Here is a 17,777-nt window from a genome sequence, read left to right as displayed (position 1 = left end):
CTATTCTGAACTCACTTCTCAACATATTAACATGAAACTTGTTGTAAAATACTCTAATACATTTATATTTAATTTAAGAATATATTTTGGGCATTAATAGGATTTATTGAGTATAAGGAGGACTAGGGAAAAATAGTTAGTTTTACACATTTTACCCCTCTCTCAATAAAGTAGAATGAATGGTTAATTTACAGAAAAGCTAGTATATAAATTAAGTATTAGTATATCCAACTGTAATAAACAGTTCTCCAGGCTTAAATGTCTGGTTTTGAGGTAAAGAAAAAATTAAAATGAGAGATACAAAGAAAATCCATATTTTGTACTGTATCTCACTCAATTTTTACTCAATTTTCTTCATTCTTGTTGGTATATGAAAGATATTCTAAAATAATGAATTTAGCAACTTATTCCACACATTTTCGTTGAGTTTTGGCTGAGATATGAGTTTTTTTGTGTTTTGGTACTTGATGTGACAAAAATCATGTGATTTTCATGTGTGACTATATTTATGAAAACGACTGTAAAGGATGATCATTGACATGACCCAAATTAGGATCCGACCGATCCACGGTCACGCGCATGATGATGACCAACGTCTGTCCTCAACATTCACGTCCTCATCCTCTTGAGTTCCAGTAATTAGTCTTAGAATGCTCACCAGACGTCTCATTTTCACATGTGGCGCGTGCAGGAAGAGTGCCAAATTGATTCGTTCAGGAACTCGCTCTCGGATTGCTCGACGGTACTTCAGTGCAGATGTATTACCATCACTAATCTCGGCCGCCTCGCCTGAGTTTGCTGAGAAGAAACAAGCAATGGACGGACTGGTGGAGGATCTCGAGAGTAAGCTTGCACAAGCCCGACTAGGTGGAGGTGCAAAGGCTGCAGACAGAATGCGTAATAAAGGGAAGATGTTACCTCGTGAACGGTGAAGATCTAGTCGTTATTTGGCAGGTTATAACGTTCGTGTATTCACGCATTTCTTCTTGAAGGTTAGCAGTGCTTTTAGACCCTGGTTCACCATTTCTCGAGCTCTCGCCACTGGCTGCACATGGAGTTTATGGAGAAGACATCATTCCCGGTGCTGGAATGGTCACTGGAATCGGTCGCATTTCAGGCAGAGAATGTATGGTCATTGTGAATGATCCTACAGTCAAAGGCGGATCCTATTACCCTCTTACAGTGAGTCAGATTATCTTATCTTGGTTTAAGGAAATGTCTGAAGCGTTGAGATAAGTAGGTCAAGAAACATATTCGTGCTCAAGAAGTTGCAAGGGAGAACCGATTGCCTTGTGTATATCTGGGTACGTCCGCGTATAATATTAGGATACGGCATTTGCTATTAATTAATCTCGCTGATAATTCTGTATTGTCCTAGTCGAGTCCGGAGGTGCTGCGTTACCACATCAAGCCAATGTAATAATTAAATTTCCAATATGCACATAACAAGTTTCATGAACATCAATCTGCAGGTCTTCCCGGATAAAGAGCACTTTGGAAGAATATTTTACAATATGGTGGGTCGTTATATGCTCCTGTAAAACGACATGTTTCGAATTACGCCATATCTTATAGGCACAAATGTCCGCACTCCGGATACCACAAATATCAGTTGTACACGGAATTTCCGTTGCAGGTACAGTACTTTATCGTCGAAAGTCGATTCAAGGACTGACTAGGTATAATAAGGTGGAGCATACGTTCCTGCAATGTCTGATCAAACTATTATTGTCCGTAAACAAGGGCATATTTTCCTTGCTGGGCCGCCTCTCGTACGTGCTGCAACAGGTGAAGAGGTAGACGATGAAACACTTGGTGGCGGCGATATGCATGCTCGGGAGAGTGGAGTCGTCGATTACCTCGTCAGCAGTGATGAAGAGGGCTTGCAACGTGCTAGGGAGTGCGTTGCGGACTTGGGACCAGACATTGGGAAAACAGATGTATTTATTACATTCTGTAATCTTGTAAAATAACTGCTGATTTTCGGATTCTTTCAGGCTACAATAGATTCACAAATAGAATCTCCACTCTACCCCGCATCGGAACTTCATGGAATAGTAGGTACCGACGTTCGTCAAGCCTTCGATATGCGGGATGTGATTGCGCGGATTGTCGACGGTTCGCGTTTCCGCGAGTTCAAGCGCACGTATGGGGAGACAATCGTTACCGGTTTCGCGAAGATCCATGGTTTCCCCGTCGGGATTATTGCGAATAATGGGATCTTGTTCTCGCCATCCGCTCTCAAAGCGACGCACTTTATTGAACTGTGTTCGCAGCGGAGGATACCGCTTGTATTTTTGGTCAACGTTACTGGTAAGCGATCAATTTGATTTGCCTCTGAAACTCATGTTTCACCATCAATCTGACTGAATTTGTACTTGAAAAGGGTATATGGTTGGCTCCAAAGCAGAACGCGGAGGCATCGCGAAGGACGGAGCGAAGATGGTGCGAGCAGTTGCTTGTGCGGACGTGCCAAAATACACGGTCGTTATAGGCGGCAGCTTCGGTGCTGGGAACTACGGTCAGTTTATGTATTTCGTGATTACATACATATGGCTGACTTGATTGTCGATCAGGGATGTGTGGTCGAGCAGTAAGTTTCTAGCAAACAATGACATTTGTTCCTTCTCGATGAACTTCGGGGACTTTGAACAGTACTCGCCTCGATTCCTCTGGATGTGGCCGAACGCCAAAGTATCCGTCATGGGCTCTCAGCAGCTCTCGCAAGTAATGACTACTGTGTCGAAGTACGTAATTCCGTCCGCCGTAGCTACGAGATGTTTCTTTTTATAACTGTTCAATCTGTGTCGTCACTAGGGACCCGGCTCAGCATTCCGCTCTTGCGGCGCAAATTGAATCGCAGTCGATGGCGTACTACTCGACTGCCAGGTTATGGGATGATGGGATCATTCGACCTGTGGATACGCGTGATACGCTGGGGTTGGCACTTGGATTGACGCGCCAGAGCTGGAGAAGAAGAGATGTAGACGGAGAAAGTACGACGTGGGACGGTGCAGGACGTGGATTCGGTGTGTTTAGGATGTAGATGGTAGCAGTACAGGGTCTGATTAGGAGGACCGAATAATAAATGTACTGATAATTAATTCGCTTTGTTCTGAGTGCCTGAGGGCGTTCTAGAGTGCTAGCGCCTTTTGACAAGCGTCTTTGTGTGCCCAGTGAGGCAAGTGGTTCCCACAGCCAAACGCGGTCGCGTCTTGTTACTCTGTTACTCACGGTCTAGCGTAAGCAGATTCCGAAATTTCTATAGGCACATCCTCCTTCTTCTTCGTCCTCATTCCACGACGTTGCTGGCAACAGATCTGTAACAAACTGCTGCCTATTCCCTGTGTACAACGCGCGTCCCAACAGCCTGACTGACGGAAGATCTGGGTGTCGCGCAACCTTTGACCGGCCGTGGCTGTACCGGCGTTGCTGCCATTCTCGTGTACGTGACACCTGAAAACCCGGAGCCTCTGTGGTCTGCCCGTTAGCTCCTTGGGAAATCATCAACGATGGTGCTCGGCTTCGGCTCAAGGTCGACAAAGAAAAAGGGCCAGGGGGCCGACGACAGAGTCGTCCGTACCTCGCCTTCGCTGCCCGAGATGTCCAGCCAGGGCGTCGCCTGGCCGTCCGACCTCGTCGACATGGCCTCTATCCGTCATATGCCACAGCAGGCTGGTGCACCACCAGGCGCGACAAAGGTCTCGTTCTCAGCTCAGGATGGAAATGTTGTTATACCGTTCCATAGACCGTTCCGCGGCTCAATTAGCAGCAAGTCTGCTCCCAATGCGCGTGATACTGTGCGTTCTACGGGAACGATCGCGTCTTTGTATATGTCGCCACCAGGTCATCCACCCTCTGCGTTTGGAACAAGAACACAAGAACGCTCGGGCACACCCCATTCGTCGCGGACGAGACATAGTCATAGTCAGAGAAAGCGCGTCGCCCCTACTTTCAACTTGATGGTTGCGGGGAAGCAGGGGACTGGCAAGGTATATATTTTCGTGTTGTAAAAATAAGCAACATTTGGTTTAAAATATTCGCAACTGTAGAGTTCCCTTCTTCGCCTTCTTGTTGACACGGCGGACATCTCACCTTCCGCCACGGCTGAGCAACGCGCTGCTATGGACCGTTTTCTACGAGACAGTACTAAGAGGACGGATAGGATCGACACGGCTTGTGTGGAGATCTGCGAGTCGCGGTTCGATCGCATTCTGTTGTCTGTCATCGACACGCCGGGGTTAGACTTCCAGGATGGGCATGAACTCAAGTTGGAACGGCAGGTCTCTGGGATTATTAAGTATCTTGACCTCCAGTATGCAGATACTATGGATGAAGTGCGTCTTGTTTCGGCAGTTACCCTATACAGTCTTCCCGAAGCTAAACACCACTTCAGGAATCCAAGGTCGTGCGGAAGAGTAAAGGCGACCAACATGTACACTTGTGCGTCATTTCTCAGCGCTTCTTTCATACTCGGTTCGGCTACAAGTCTGATAATCAAATTAAACAACGCAGATGTATATACATGATTGATCCGGAATCAATTATGACAGCAGCGGAGCGCAAGGCCGCGACTTCAACGCCCTTCCATCTGAGAAGTACGCGCTAGTAGTTTTTTGATCCGATTTTTGTATATGTTCCTGACATGTTACGATGTTGCAGTTTCTGCGATGGAGAACAGCGCCACCAGTGACGAGGATCGATTGAAAATGGATCCTACGGACCTGCGAATTATACGCCGACTTTCTGAGCGTGTGAATGTACTTCCAGTCATTGCGCGCTCAGATCTTTTGACAGACGAGAAGTTGCATGCGGCGAAAAATGTCATTCGACGAGACTTGTATGATACAAAGCTCGGATTCAGCGTATTTGGGACTCCGAAGGTTGAGGAGGTGCCTGTCGAGTCTGCGCGGCCTTTAAGTGCTGGCGAAAGCGCCGAGACCAATGGGTCTTTGAATGGAAACGGAAGTGGATCACAGACCGATGAGGGTTTCGGGGATGAAGAGAGTGAAGAGGAAGAAAGGCGTGCTCGTCCAGTCATCAAACTTAATCCGAAGCGAAGGCCGTTAACACGCTCAACGTCTCGTTCACGCCTCGAACACGTTGCAGAGGATAAACGCGTCCCCGTACCCCTCGATGCGGCGGATCCAGAAAGTCTCGCGAGTATACGCTTCAGTGCGACGTACCTCGCGCAGCGTACACGACAACTCTCGGACTTGATGCCCTTTGCTGTGATCATGCCCGAACATACGGGACGCGTACGTCGTGCACTGAAGGCACCACCTCTCAGACCCGTGTCAACAGCGTATTCGATGGAAAGCTCAGCGTATCCTCATACACCTGTCACGCAGAATGGGGACGCTGTGGATTTTGCATCGTCAGACGACCAACATGACCGTGGGTCCGCTACGCCGACGACGGCAACGGCACCTGCGACGCTGAAGTCGCCCACTTCGACTGAGAATTTGCCTTACATCGCGGGCCCGCCCAGAGACCTGAAGGGCGTGTTTACGCGTCGGTTTAGGTGGGGTGTTGTGGATGTGCTTGACCCAGATCATTGTGATTTCGCGGCTTTGCGGACTGCTATTCTTTCCACTCATTTCAAGGTGCGTACTCAGACATTCTGGTGAATCGGCTTGCAGCTAACGGATGATGCGTAGGTTCTGAAAACGACGACAAAGGAAGTTCTGTACGAGAAGTATAGGACTGAGAAACTACTCGCTCGACGAGCTACGCGTAATATCAGTGAGGAAGATCGGAAGCGGTTGTTGGAAGGTAAGTTTATACCTGCGTCTACCGTTATCGTCTACCTCCGGGCTAATTCGACGATTGCCGTTCAAACAGAAATGGGTCTTTGATTTATATTCCTTGTATGCTTATACGTGCTTTTCGTTTACCCGGATATCTTTTATATCTTTTACCCCTCAATATCTTGTCTGCATTATCGGTCTCGGCCTTGCCTTTTTCTCATTATTCCCTAACTTTCATGAAATCCGTGTTTTTGGATATACCCGAACTGACTGGGTGACTTCCTGACTAACTCCTCTACACTCCTTCATTACCCGGAGAAAAAGACTATTTTTTTCTTTCTATTTCTCATTTATCTCGGTTTGTCACACCCTCACTGAATACTTTTTGTTTAACTTTTGTGGTCAATCGGTTTGGTTTGTTGACCGATTGCTGACTCTATGTGCCCCGAAATACCTTCGGAGTCACTGATATCTGGTTTGTCTAAGATTGTATATGATGATTACTGTGTTTCCTCTCTTTTTTGACTCTCTTTATTGATTGTGTGGAAATGAATGAATACCGGGGTTCGTCGTTCGTCTATCTATGAATTTGTATGTGTAAGACAGAATAACGTCTGAAGCCGGGCTGGACTTGCCTGGGCGCTGGAGATGTTCGTTAATGAGCTGGCTGTGAGTGTGCATTGCGGCCGCGCGCTTCAGTGTAAGTTCTGGTTCCGTCCGTTGTCGCTTCGAGTCTCACTCACTCAGCACGGCCGTTCTCTACCCTTCTTCGCCTTTGTATAAGTAACTCGACTCCCTTCCTGAGGTCTCTGGCAACAATCACCAACACCAATCCTTCACCATCTCCGACTCCGACAATGCAACAAAACTTCCTCCGCGGTGACCCACTCTCGCTCGATCGTATCCGGTCTACACTCATCCGGCTTGAGGATACCATCATCTTTGGGCTCATCGAGCGCGCCCAATTCGCGCATAATCCCAAGATATACGAGGCTGGTGGGGTACCTGAATTGAAAGAGAGGGTAGGATTTGAAGGGAGTTGGTTGGACTGGTTCTTAGCTGAGATTGAGGGGTTTCATGGTACGTTTCTTGTTTATATTTAACGGACGGGCTTGGTGATCCGGTGAGAGGTTGTTGATGAAGCTGATTTTATTGATCTTGTTTGTTGTGCAGCAAAGGCGAGGAGATATACTAGGTGGGTATATGCACTTCGTAACTGCCTCCGCCCACCACTTTCATTCTAACGCTATTGCAGCCCAGATGAATATCCCTTCACCCCCATCGAATCCCTCCCCCAGCCTCTCCTCGCACCACTCTCCTACCCAAAACTCCTCCACCCGAACACAGTCAACGTCAACCCCTCCCTCAAATCTCTGTACATCCGCTCCATAGTCCCGCGCATCACATCCTCAGCTACACGCGCCCTTGCAGCTCTGCGTCGTGCGCAGGGCATAACGGGTGACCCCGAACGCGAGGACGACGGGAATTATGGGAGCTCTGCAACGCTCGACGTCGAGATTCTTCAAGCCCTATCCAAACGCGTGCATTATGGGAAGTTTGTGTCGGAGAGTAAGTTCCGTGCGAATCCGGGTGCGTTCGTTTCGTTAATAAGGAAGGAGGATAGGGAGGGGTTGGTTGGGTTGATTGAGAAGAAGGAGGTGGAGAGGAGGTTGCTTCTTAGGGTTAGGAATAAGGCGAGGGTGTATGGGCAGGAGGTGGATGCGGATGGGAATCCGGTCGGTCCTGTTAGTCCTGTTAATGGGAACGTAGCGACACCGAATGGGAACGGGGAAGGGAAGATTGACGTTGAGGGCGTCGTGGAGTTGTATGAACATTATATTATTCCGTTGACGAAGGAGGTCGAGGTAAGTGCTGTCTGTCCCTCTCGCATTTTTTGTTCTTTCCTTTGCTTACAGTAACATCTTATCGTGTGTTTGTTTTCTTGTTTGCATTTACAGGTGGATTATTTGTTACAGCGTCTGGACGGGTTATCGGAAGAGGAGGTAGAGGAATTGTGCAAGTCGAAGAAGCAATAATGTAATAGTCGGTAAACAGTCGCAATTTTTTTTGGTAGCTTTCTCCTCCGTGCGTGCGAATCTGTCTACTCAAGCTCTGCGCACGTTCAACATAGAAAAGATCTTTGCGGTCCAACTTACAGCCGGAATGTAGCAGCCAAGCATCACGAGTGCACCAGGTCTCCAAAAGCCCCGAAACATTGAGATTGGTCGAGAGACTAATTATGGCTGAAGTACCTCAGGCAGGCTTGAACTCATGGTTCCCTGACGGCACGCTCTACTGGCATGACGTTGATCCTTTCTTTCTGGTTCTATCTAGAAGGCTGCTTGGACTGATTCTTTCGCCCAGAACTGTTATCGGCCTCTCGGGAATGACTCGTCGGCGTGTCGGGACGTGTGGGTCAAGTATCATTATGACGCCCCAAACGCTACTGCTATTCGTTGTCTTTGCATCATTCAAATCAGTTAATCGATATTCATTCCTTATTGCTAGTGTGCTGGAGAACTCTGGGCCGACTGCCTAAGCCAATGAAGTTCTTATCTTCTATCGTTGGTGTAACTTTCGGACCCCACCCCACCCTAGGATCGACTCGGGGACTGGCCTGGGCTGTATAAATGGATGAGGTGATGGCAATTCAATCGATCTGACTTGTGAAGGACTCTCTCGTCTTTCTCCCTCCCTGCTTCATTCTCGCACCTCTGTCGACCTCTCACCCATTGATCCAATCGTCTCACCTCATCTGTCCAATCTCTTCTTATCAAGCTTCTTCCAAGAGAAAGAGAATATGGCTCCCACTGCTATCTCCCCTTCGCAACCTGATGTCCAGGATTATGATAAGATCCTGTCTGCTAAAGCGAATGGCGCTTTGAACTTGAAGGCTAATGGTGCTGAGTATGCTGACAAGATTCTGGAGGACTATGAGGGCAAGTATCAGTTTGCGCCGATTGAGGAGGCGGAGGTGTCTCGCGCAATGATCAAAAGGTTCGTGTGAATGTATGGATGGTACCATGTTTCGACCATGTCTGACTATGCGTTTGTTCGTTCGTTTGCTTCTCATATACAGGTACTTCACGACAATGTACGAGCGCGCCATCTCGGACGTCGTCATCGTTGGTGCTGGCAGCGCAGGTCTCTCCTGCGCATACCACCTCGCCAAAACGCGCCCAGACTTGAAAATAACCATCCTAGAAGCGAATGTTGCACCTGGCGGCGGAGCGTGGTTGGGTGGACAGCTGATGTCGCCGATGGTGGTGAGGAAACCTGCGGATAGGTTTTTGCAGGAGATTGGCGTGCCATTTGAGGATGAGGGGAACTTTGTGGTTGTGAAACATGCGGCGTTGTTTACGTCGACTATTTTATCGAAGGTGTTGGCGTTCCCGAATGTATGTACCCTCTCCTTCCACACTCTTTCCATTCGAAGTATCCCTAAACAGTAGATCTGTTTTTGGCGGGCATTGACTTATTGATTCAATCTTATAAAGGTCGTGTTGATGAATGCAACGGCCGTTGAAGACCTCATCATCCGCTCTGACTCCTCTGGTTCACAAAGGGTCGGTGGTGTAGTAACGAACTGGACGCTCGTAGCACTCAATCATGACACGCAATCCTGCATGGACCCGAACACCATCACTGCGCCAGTCGTCATCTCCGCTACAGGTCACGATGGCCCCATGGGCGCCTTCTCCGCGAAACGCCTCGTCAGTGCGGGACTACTGAAGGAGTTGGGTAATATGAGGGGGTTGGATATGAATCGTGCGGAACCGGCGATTGTGAACCGGACGAGGGAGGTCGTTCCTGGATTGATTATGACTGGTGCGTTTCTTTCTTGCCGCTACTGCCTCTTATTTGGTTTTTTGTCAAGTACTGTCTACTCATGAAATATTGACGTATCTGTAATGTTTAGGTATGGAACTCTCAGAGCATGATGGCTCAAACCGTATGGGTCCAACCTTTGGTGCAATGATGGCGAGTGGGATTAAAGCTGCCCATGAAGCTATTCGTGTGCTTGATAATTCGAAGGTTGTGAATGGGAAGATTGTTATTTGAGGTATTTGTTGAGTGTCTGGTATTGTGATGGAGGTGAAAAAAGGGAAATGTGGAATTTTAAACGTTAAATATCAAGTGCAAGTATTTACTGTATATACATACAGCCATTTCCAAATACAATGTCACATGCAGGTGTCACATGCTTTTGTCACACTTTTACTAAAAGTAAGAAAAACTAGACAAAAAACTTAATTTCTTTATAAATACAGGTGTTATATAGTTATTACAGTAAGTCAGAAATGGTAACCCTTAGAGTCAAACTCTATATACTGAGCACATGAGGACATGTGTTTTACTGTCATTTTCATAAATATTGTCACACGTGTGATTTGTGATTTTCGTCACACTAAGTATACTCAAATACAAAATCTATCATAACTCAACTAATACTTGACCAAATTACATGATCTAAGTTGTAAAAATTATACTTTTAAAGTGTCTTTCATATCCCAGAAAAAATAAAGTAAAATGAGCAAAATTTGAGTAAGATACAACACAATATGTGAGTTTTCCCTATATTTCATGTATATGAGTTTTCCTGGCCCTAAAACTGATTGTACAATACTATAAACTAGTCTAAATGAAGAATATAACTTTGTTGTTAATTTACATATTGAATCCTAACTAGGATACATGTTGGAACAGGGAGTTTTGGAATAGTACTAAGATATATGTACATATATGTACTCTCTTATATACTAGATACATTGTACTATACTAGTAAATGAGACATAAAACACAGTGTGTCAAATACTCCCCTTCAAGCCCTAATATTCTGTTGTTAATGTTGAAGACCTATAAGTTCTATTAGGTGCTTGATTTGAGGGATGTAGAGTGCTTTTGTAAGAATGTTTGTAAGTTGGTTCTAAGTTTGAGTATAACATATGTTAACATAGTTGTTCTGAACATAACAGTAGACAAAGTCCTTTTACAAATTAAGGTGTTTTGTTTAAGTATTGAAAGTGATCTCCTTGGATTTGACAGTTTGTATTTTTTAATAAGTGTAGCCAGAGTACCCCAAGTACTCTCTCTTATTAAGACATCAAGCAAGTGTCTACCTTATATACTATATAGTAAAGTCCAATAATCTGAGACATTCCAAGTACAGTAACTCTACATAAGGCAATTAGGGATTTCCTAATCCAGAGCACAATCTAATACTCTCCTTCAAGTATTAATTAAGAACTAGGACTGTATACTTAATAGTTTGTTTAGATGCTTGATCTGTAGAATATAGAGAGCTTTTGTAAGGATGTCTGCTAATTGGTTCTGTGATTGAACATAGCATACATTGATGTAATTGTTTTGAATGTAACATCACACAAAGTCTTTTTGTAAATCAAGATATTTAGTGTGAGTATTGTATGTTATTTTGTCAGACTTTACAGTCTTTATTACACCTTGATTATTACAATAAATTGTAATAGGTGCTAATTCAGTCTACAGTACTTCTTTAGCAAATCGTTTGAGCCAAATGGCTTCTTGAGTAGTATACACTAGTACTTGCAACTCTGTTTTGTAAACAGATAGTAGTACCAGGTTTTACTGTTTGCTTGACCAAGATATAGTTGATTTAGCTAATTGAAAGATGTAACTGTTTATTACTTTATGTCCTTCTGTCATTCATCTGTCTACATCATAATAGCCTTGTAGTTTTAAGATGTTTGTGCTTCCAAGTTGAAGCCAGCAGTTTGTTGTATATTTTAAATACACAAAGTAATGTTTCACTACTTTGTAGTAATATGTTTAGGGCTTTTGTAAGTAGTATACTAATTACTCAGTAATATAAGATATGTCTGACTGTGTACAGTCTACAACATATCTTAACAATCCTACCATATTCATGTATAGTGTTGTGTCATTATTACTTTCATTTGTATTGTATGTATTGTTTGTATTGTTAGATAGATCTATTCCAGGAGTAATAAGTGTTTGTAGTACCTTTTTGTTTTCAAAGTAGTAACACTTGATTATACTTTTAATATAATACTTTTACTATAAGCTAATTGTTTGTTAAGGTCTATCTCAGCTTATTTTAATACCAAGTAACTAATATATTTTGTTACTATTAGTAAATACAATGTGTTGTCTTAATACATGTTTAAATACTATTATTATAACAATAGTTTTGCTAATAATTGTAATATTGTTAACATACATAAATGTTACAAGAATTGTTTTATTATTTTGTTTCTTGTAAAATACAGTATGATTGTAATTAGCTTGTTCTAATCTAATCTTAAGCAGTAGTTCAGTAATCTTCTTGTACTATTGTCTACCTACTTGTTTCAATCTATATAATGCTTTATTTAAGTGTAACACTTGTCCAGGTTTAATATCTGTAAGTAGCCTACCTAGCAGCAGTTTCACATAAATGAGTTTGTCCTCATTTAGTTCTCTGTAAAGATATGTGGATTTTACATCTATCTGATGTATTTCATAGTTCTTAGATACTGCCCAAGATAACAATAATTGTACTGTTGATAGTTTTGTTACTAGAGCAAATAAGTTGTCAGAATAGAAGTCTATTCTATTCTTTTGAGTATATCCTTACACTACAAATTGTGCTTTGTATTTGTCTATTCAGCCATTAGCCAGTCTTTTGATTTTATAGACAAATTTTGTTCTAATTATATTTGTATTCATAAGGGGGATAGTATATATCCATACATTTTGTTGTTAAAGTGACTGTATTTCATCCTTCATAGCTTTGATCTACTGTTCTTTGTCTATACATGTTATAGTATTGTAATATGTTAATAGATTGTTATAGACTTTGTTGAGGAATTCATTAAATTCTGTTAGATACATAGTTAGGTTTATATTGTCTTTGTAATTTAAACCTATAGTTTGTTTAACCAGTCTTTACTCTTGTATAGAGTATTATATGACAGGTTCTTTATCTTTATTATTGTTATTAGGAAGAGTTTCATTATTTAATGTATCATTGTTATAATTATTCTCCCCTTCAATCCTAGACATTAGTTTGTCTATGAATTGTACATTGTGTTTGACAGTAATTTTATTATTATAGCACACTAAGTGACCTTTACTATTGTTATTATAACCTAGCCATTGTGTGTGTTGGCCTCTAGGTTGTAGTTTATGTGTTTGTTTGTTCTGTATAATACAATATACACTGAATTCTTGTATATTATCTATTTGATAATGTTCATTATACTGTTTGTAATATAGTGTTGTGAAATTAATAGTAACTCTCAGTGTTCTGTTATGAACAAACATTTGATATTATACTGTATATACCCAGAATTTCATAAGTAACTTTACTGATAACAGACACATATATATACTGTTAAAGATAGTCTTATACATATGTTCTGCAACTCTGTTTTACTACAGTATATTGTGTACTGTTAATCTATGTATTGTTCCTTGACTTTCAATGTATGTAGTAAAGTCTTTACTTAGGAACACTGTATTGTTATTACTTTAGAGAGTTTTAACTCTTATACTGTACTACATAAATAGTCTTATTATATACTTTACATATTCTGTGAAAGTATTGCTTTTATACTACATAGGTAGTATAGTTACCTATTGTGTAGTATTATCTATAATAGTAAAAAGATATTTGTACTTACTATAAGCTTGTACTAGAGCAGGTCCCTAAATATTAATATGGAGATAATCTCTATAAGATTGTGTAAGAGGTGTTGTTTGTATTTTTGGTATTTCATTACATTGTATATTTGCTTTAATACAATCTGTACACTATGCATTTTTATTATCTGTTATCCTTTAACTTATAATCTCAGGATACTCTTGTATAAGTTTGTACAAGTAATCAAAATTAACATGACCTATTCATTAATATAAATCAACAATAGTGATTACATTAATAGATTGTTTATTATGATGAGAAACTATCATATACAAGTTATTTTGTACATGTATTTCACTAATCTTTGTATGAGTAGGAGAATAAATAATACATTCATTGTTTGTTTTTGTTAAAACATATCCTACTTTATATAATAGTGCTTTACTAACAAGTGTGAAGTTCAGATTGGGATAATAGTATATGTTTTGTAGTGAAATTGTATTTACCTTAGTATGCTCATTAGCTTTGTCTTGTAGTTTTATGTTAAATGTTATTACTCTACTTTTGCTAAGTGTGAATAACAATTTATTTATAATTGTAACATTTATTAGGGTTGAGTTCTAAACGTTTGTAAGACAGAACAAGTATAGAGTAGTGTGTACATTTGTACTAGAGTCTAATATATTAATACAATGTATTAGTTTAGTATTATTGTAACATATTATATTAATACATATGTTTGGATTGTAATTGAACTCCTTAATGACTTCTTTTATATTGTCAAATGAGTTCATAAAGTTGTCTACTTGTATGACACTATCCTCTTATACTTTAAATACTGAAAATATGTTAGATTTAGTAAATAAAGCAGATTCAGTAGATAGAGTAGATTGAACAGGTAAGCTGCTAGAACTTAATACTAAGGCTTCTACAATTGTAGACTCTAGTATTAGTGTTTTATTAATGTCTTTAATGAATACTGTTTTGTTATTGTCTCTAATGAATACTACTATATTAAGTGTAGGTTAAGACAGTATAGTAGTAGTAGTAGAAGTAGTAACTGTTTACCTATACTTTTTCTTTCTAGCTTCTATTGTTTTACTTATTAGAGAGTTTCAGTAGTCTTTTAACATATGTCTGTACTTATTATAGTTGTAGTATTTAACTTTATTATAAGGCTTTGTTTTGCCTTTAGCTACACTTTTGCCTTTTGTTTATAGACTGTCTCATTTAGTATCTTGTTTTGTTTGAGAGTACTAAGAATAATACTTAGTATATGTGTTTTATAATTTGTATATCAACTTAGCTAGTATTAGAACATCTTTCTAAGCTACTATAACTATTAATAGTTGATTATAATAGGTAATCTGCCTGTCTAGTATTGTTACTACCTATCTATACTTACAAGGAGTAGTAAGGTTAATTGCTAAGATGTATGTATTATTATTAGGGACTTTATTATGTGTAGACAACTGTCTATAGATTTGTTCAATATTGTCTAACATCTTATTAAACTGTAATATATACTCTTTTACTATAAACAACATAAATATGTCTACAGTATATGTTATTATTGTTTGAATGTTGTATTGTTCAGAAAGCACCTTTATAAGACTTCTAATACTTGTATGTGTTATAAAGTTTGTATAGATTGTATCAGTTATTGTTTTCATTATATAATAATACAAAACATTACTTGTGTGTATGTTAGCATTATTAGAGGAAGGGGGATTGTACTCTAGATGGTCTAAGAGTATTATAGTAGTGAGTGTACTGTATATACACAAGTACTATATCTTGTATCCCTTCATACTAGCTAACTTTTCCATTCTCTTAAAGAACTTTGTAACATTAGAGCCCTTTATTATAGTATTAATAAAGGTATGTGTTGTAAACATTATTATAATGAGTTTGGAGAGAGAGGGAGGTCTAGGGCTTAGTAGTCTAGTAGGAGGCAAAGGTGTTCTGTAAGAGTAAGTGTGTAAGAGCATTTAATAAGTACTAAGGCTTATAACCTTTTAATAAGTATAGTAGGAGTACTCTAAGTACTCTCTCTTATTAAGACATTAAGTAAGTGTCTACCTTATATACTATATAGTAAAGTCTGATAATCTGAAACATTCCAAGTATAGTAACTCTATATAAGGCAATTAGGGATTTCCTAATCCAGAGTGTAATCTAATAGTATTACTCTCTAATTGTTATAATAGACTGTAATAAGTACATTAGGAAAATATCTTAAACTTTGTATTAGCTTATATGTATATAAATTATATATATTTTCTATATTATGTATAAAAGCTTATTGTGTACTTAAGAGTTTTAGGAAGGTAATAAGAAGCTAAGAAAGCTATTAAAAAGTCTTGACTATCTGGTTAAGAATAATAAGAATTGTAGTACTTACTAAAATATACAAGTACTTAAAGTGTACCTTACAAAATAGCTAAGTATTATAATACTTGTTATTTTAACAAGGAAAATATATAAATATAAGATGTATAAGATAAGTTTGTCCTTATATCCATTTGTTATTAAAATAACAGTTTATAATTATATTAAAATATTGTATAAATACATTATTATCTATAATAATTAGGGAAATAATCTGACAACAGATAGTAAGTGTATTAATAATAGAGAATGAATGTGTTTCTCAACTATTTGAGGTAGTCTTTGTTACTATACCTTAGTACTACTCAGTCCTTACAAGTTGAGTTGTGTGTAGATTGTAAGATTGTATAGATTACAAAGGTTAAGGTTGTACTTGTAAGACAGGTTTAAAGGTTGACTTACTAAGAAGGTAATAAGTTGTTAGTAAGTACAAGTGCTTAAAGTAAAGAGATGGATACACTGTGACAGTGTGTAACAAGTGTGAGTAGTGTACTAGGGTTGAGATCCAGAGTGTTAAATGAACTGATTTGAGTAGTAAGTAAAGCTGTGTCTGTAAGTATATATTGTATACTCTAACTACATCTTACAATTAGAGATATAGTAAACTGAGCTGTTACAGATAACTATAAAGGTGTATCTCTAGAATGTTCTGGCTTAAAGAGTAAGGGTAAAGTAGAAGATGTAAAAGGATTCAACTCATCTTAAATAAGTGTGAGTAATAGACTACTACTCTTATTTAATATAGTGTTATACTTAGTATAGAGGAATGTAAATGTATACAGTGTGAGTCTACTAAGAATAATGTTAAGCATTATACAGGTAGGGAAGGAGAGTATATACTGAGTAGGAGAAGGGGTAGTATAATAGGAGTAGATTTATATAAACATTGTTACAAGTATATACTTGTTAATTGTTACTTACACTATAGAGTAGGAAGAAGTATACAAGTGTATAGGATTTTTAAAGAATTCACTCAGTATTAGTTAACAATACTAATATAAGAATATGAATACAAAAGGGAAGATAGTATAGAAAGGAGGATAATAAAGGAGAGGTAACACAATTAGTAGAACAAGAAGTAGAAGGGATAGAAGGGAGACAAAAAGTTAGGAGGAGAGGAATAAGTAACTATTATACAAGTTATTATAAACTAGTTACTTGTATTTAATATTGTTAAGACTAGAAGGGTATAGTATAATTAGCTGTACAGAATCTGAGACTTAGTACAGACATTATAACAGTTGATTAGAGAGACAAGTATAGTAATGTTTATTATTAACATTATTAAAAGTAGGGTAGTAGCTAGTAAAACATATACAAGAGGAGAAAGACTAAAGACTTAGAGAGAACAAAAGTAACAACATAATAGTATAGTAGAGAGTTAGACTTAGAGAGGTGGTAGAGGTTGAAGAGAAAGAGTAGTACACATAAGTGTATTATTATATACTCTCAATCTTTAACCATTAATTACATAAGTAAGGTAGGTATTAGTTGTTTAAAATAATCTAAGTATAATATACATATTATATACTTATAGTATACTTTTATTAAGATAATAAGAATACAACAAGTACTCTTACACTATTATATATATTAATATACCTTTTACATAAATTATAAGATAACAATTATTATTATTACATTATTATATTATAAATATATCTCTTTTTTTAAGATTATAATTTAAATGTAATACAAGTATAATACTTTAAGTTATTATACAAAGTTAGTATAATATATGTAATAGATTTTATTCATCCTTAGTACTTATATAGTTTTTATATACATTAATATGTTTTATTTAAACATTACAATTCATTTACAAACCTTATAATTACTTTATAATGTATATACAATACATATGTTACTTTACAAAGTTTATAAGAAATTATAAGAAATGTAACATTTTCCTAATATACTGATTCTGTTTGTAGTACTTTCTTAATAAGTTATTTGAGCCAAATAGCTTTCTGAGTTGTATACACTAGTACTTGTAACTCTACTTTGTAAGT

General features: G+C 38.9%; 4 protein-coding genes across 4 annotated transcripts; all 4 read left to right on the top strand.

Annotated features, from left to right (window-relative positions):
* Positions 1–647: 647 nt before the first annotated feature.
* FOMMEDRAFT_114253 (carboxyl transferase) lies at positions 648–3,046 on the top strand (the record flags this gene model as incomplete). Its single annotated transcript, XM_007271296.1, has 12 exons — positions 648–928; positions 993–1,182; positions 1,241–1,304; positions 1,379–1,416; positions 1,473–1,517; positions 1,576–1,636; positions 1,690–1,940; positions 1,998–2,313; positions 2,387–2,521; positions 2,577–2,593; positions 2,656–2,747; positions 2,818–3,046. The coding sequence occupies 12 exons, from the start codon at positions 651–653 to the stop codon at positions 3,044–3,046; spliced, it is 1,716 nt and encodes a 571-aa protein (XP_007271358.1).
* A 244-nt stretch (positions 3,047–3,290) lies between these two features.
* On the top strand, positions 3,291–6,260 carry FOMMEDRAFT_114250 (uncharacterized protein). Its single transcript, XM_007271295.1, has 7 exons — positions 3,291–3,992; positions 4,053–4,337; positions 4,397–4,443; positions 4,516–4,598; positions 4,663–5,606; positions 5,661–5,775; positions 5,845–6,260. The coding sequence occupies exons 1-7, from the start codon at positions 3,513–3,515 to the stop codon at positions 5,856–5,858; spliced, it is 1,968 nt and encodes a 655-aa protein (XP_007271357.1). The 5' UTR covers positions 3,291–3,512; the 3' UTR covers positions 5,859–6,260.
* FOMMEDRAFT_114247 (chorismate mutase) lies at positions 6,235–7,808 on the top strand. The gene is made up of 5 exons (XM_007271294.1): positions 6,235–6,333; positions 6,388–6,830; positions 6,924–6,945; positions 7,006–7,615; positions 7,709–7,808. Exons 2-5 carry the CDS (start codon positions 6,608–6,610, stop codon positions 7,784–7,786), a joined length of 933 nt encoding a protein of 310 aa, XP_007271356.1. The 5' UTR covers positions 6,235–6,333; positions 6,388–6,607; the 3' UTR covers positions 7,787–7,808.
* Positions 7,809–8,345: 537 nt separating this feature from the next.
* FOMMEDRAFT_23696 (thiazole biosynthetic enzyme) lies at positions 8,346–9,982 on the top strand. The gene is made up of 4 exons (XM_007271160.1): positions 8,346–8,747; positions 8,830–9,148; positions 9,248–9,578; positions 9,670–9,982. Exons 1-4 carry the CDS (start codon positions 8,551–8,553, stop codon positions 9,810–9,812), a joined length of 990 nt encoding a protein of 329 aa, XP_007271222.1. The 5' UTR covers positions 8,346–8,550; the 3' UTR covers positions 9,813–9,982.
* Positions 9,983–17,777: the final 7,795 nt, after the last annotated feature.

Source organism: Fomitiporia mediterranea, assembly GCF_000271605.1.
Source record: "Fomitiporia mediterranea MF3/22 unplaced genomic scaffold FOMMEscaffold_16, whole genome shotgun sequence".
NCBI lineage: Eukaryota > Fungi > Basidiomycota > Agaricomycetes > Hymenochaetales > Hymenochaetaceae > Fomitiporia > Fomitiporia mediterranea.
The sequence above is the reverse complement of the archived record's forward strand: the minus strand, read 5'-3'. Positions and strand labels throughout refer to the sequence as shown.

Bases quoted from the DNA above. Each gene is read 5' to 3' on its own strand.
- FOMMEDRAFT_114250 (XM_007271295.1), top strand. From the start codon at position 3,513: ATGGTGCTCGGCTTCGGCTCAAGGTCGACAAAGAAAAAGGGCCAGGGG. The intron at 4,338-4,396 runs GTGCGTCTTGTT...ACACCACTTCAG, and splicing joins ATGCAGATACTATGGATGAA to GAATCCAAGGTCGTGCGGAA. The intron at 4,444-4,515 runs GTGCGTCATTTC...TAAACAACGCAG, and splicing joins GGCGACCAACATGTACACTT to ATGTATATACATGATTGATC.
- FOMMEDRAFT_114247 (XM_007271294.1), top strand. From the start codon at position 6,608: ATGCAACAAAACTTCCTCCGCGGTGACCCACTCTCGCTCGATCGTATC. The intron at 6,831-6,923 runs GTACGTTTCTTG...TTTGTTGTGCAG, and splicing joins TGAGATTGAGGGGTTTCATG to CAAAGGCGAGGAGATATACT. The intron at 6,946-7,005 runs GTGGGTATATGC...ACGCTATTGCAG, and splicing joins AAGGCGAGGAGATATACTAG to CCCAGATGAATATCCCTTCA.
- FOMMEDRAFT_23696 (XM_007271160.1), top strand. From the start codon at position 8,551: ATGGCTCCCACTGCTATCTCCCCTTCGCAACCTGATGTCCAGGATTAT. The intron at 8,748-8,829 runs GTTCGTGTGAAT...TCTCATATACAG, and splicing joins TCTCGCGCAATGATCAAAAG to GTACTTCACGACAATGTACG. The intron at 9,579-9,669 runs GTGCGTTTCTTT...TGTAATGTTTAG, and splicing joins TCCTGGATTGATTATGACTG to GTATGGAACTCTCAGAGCAT.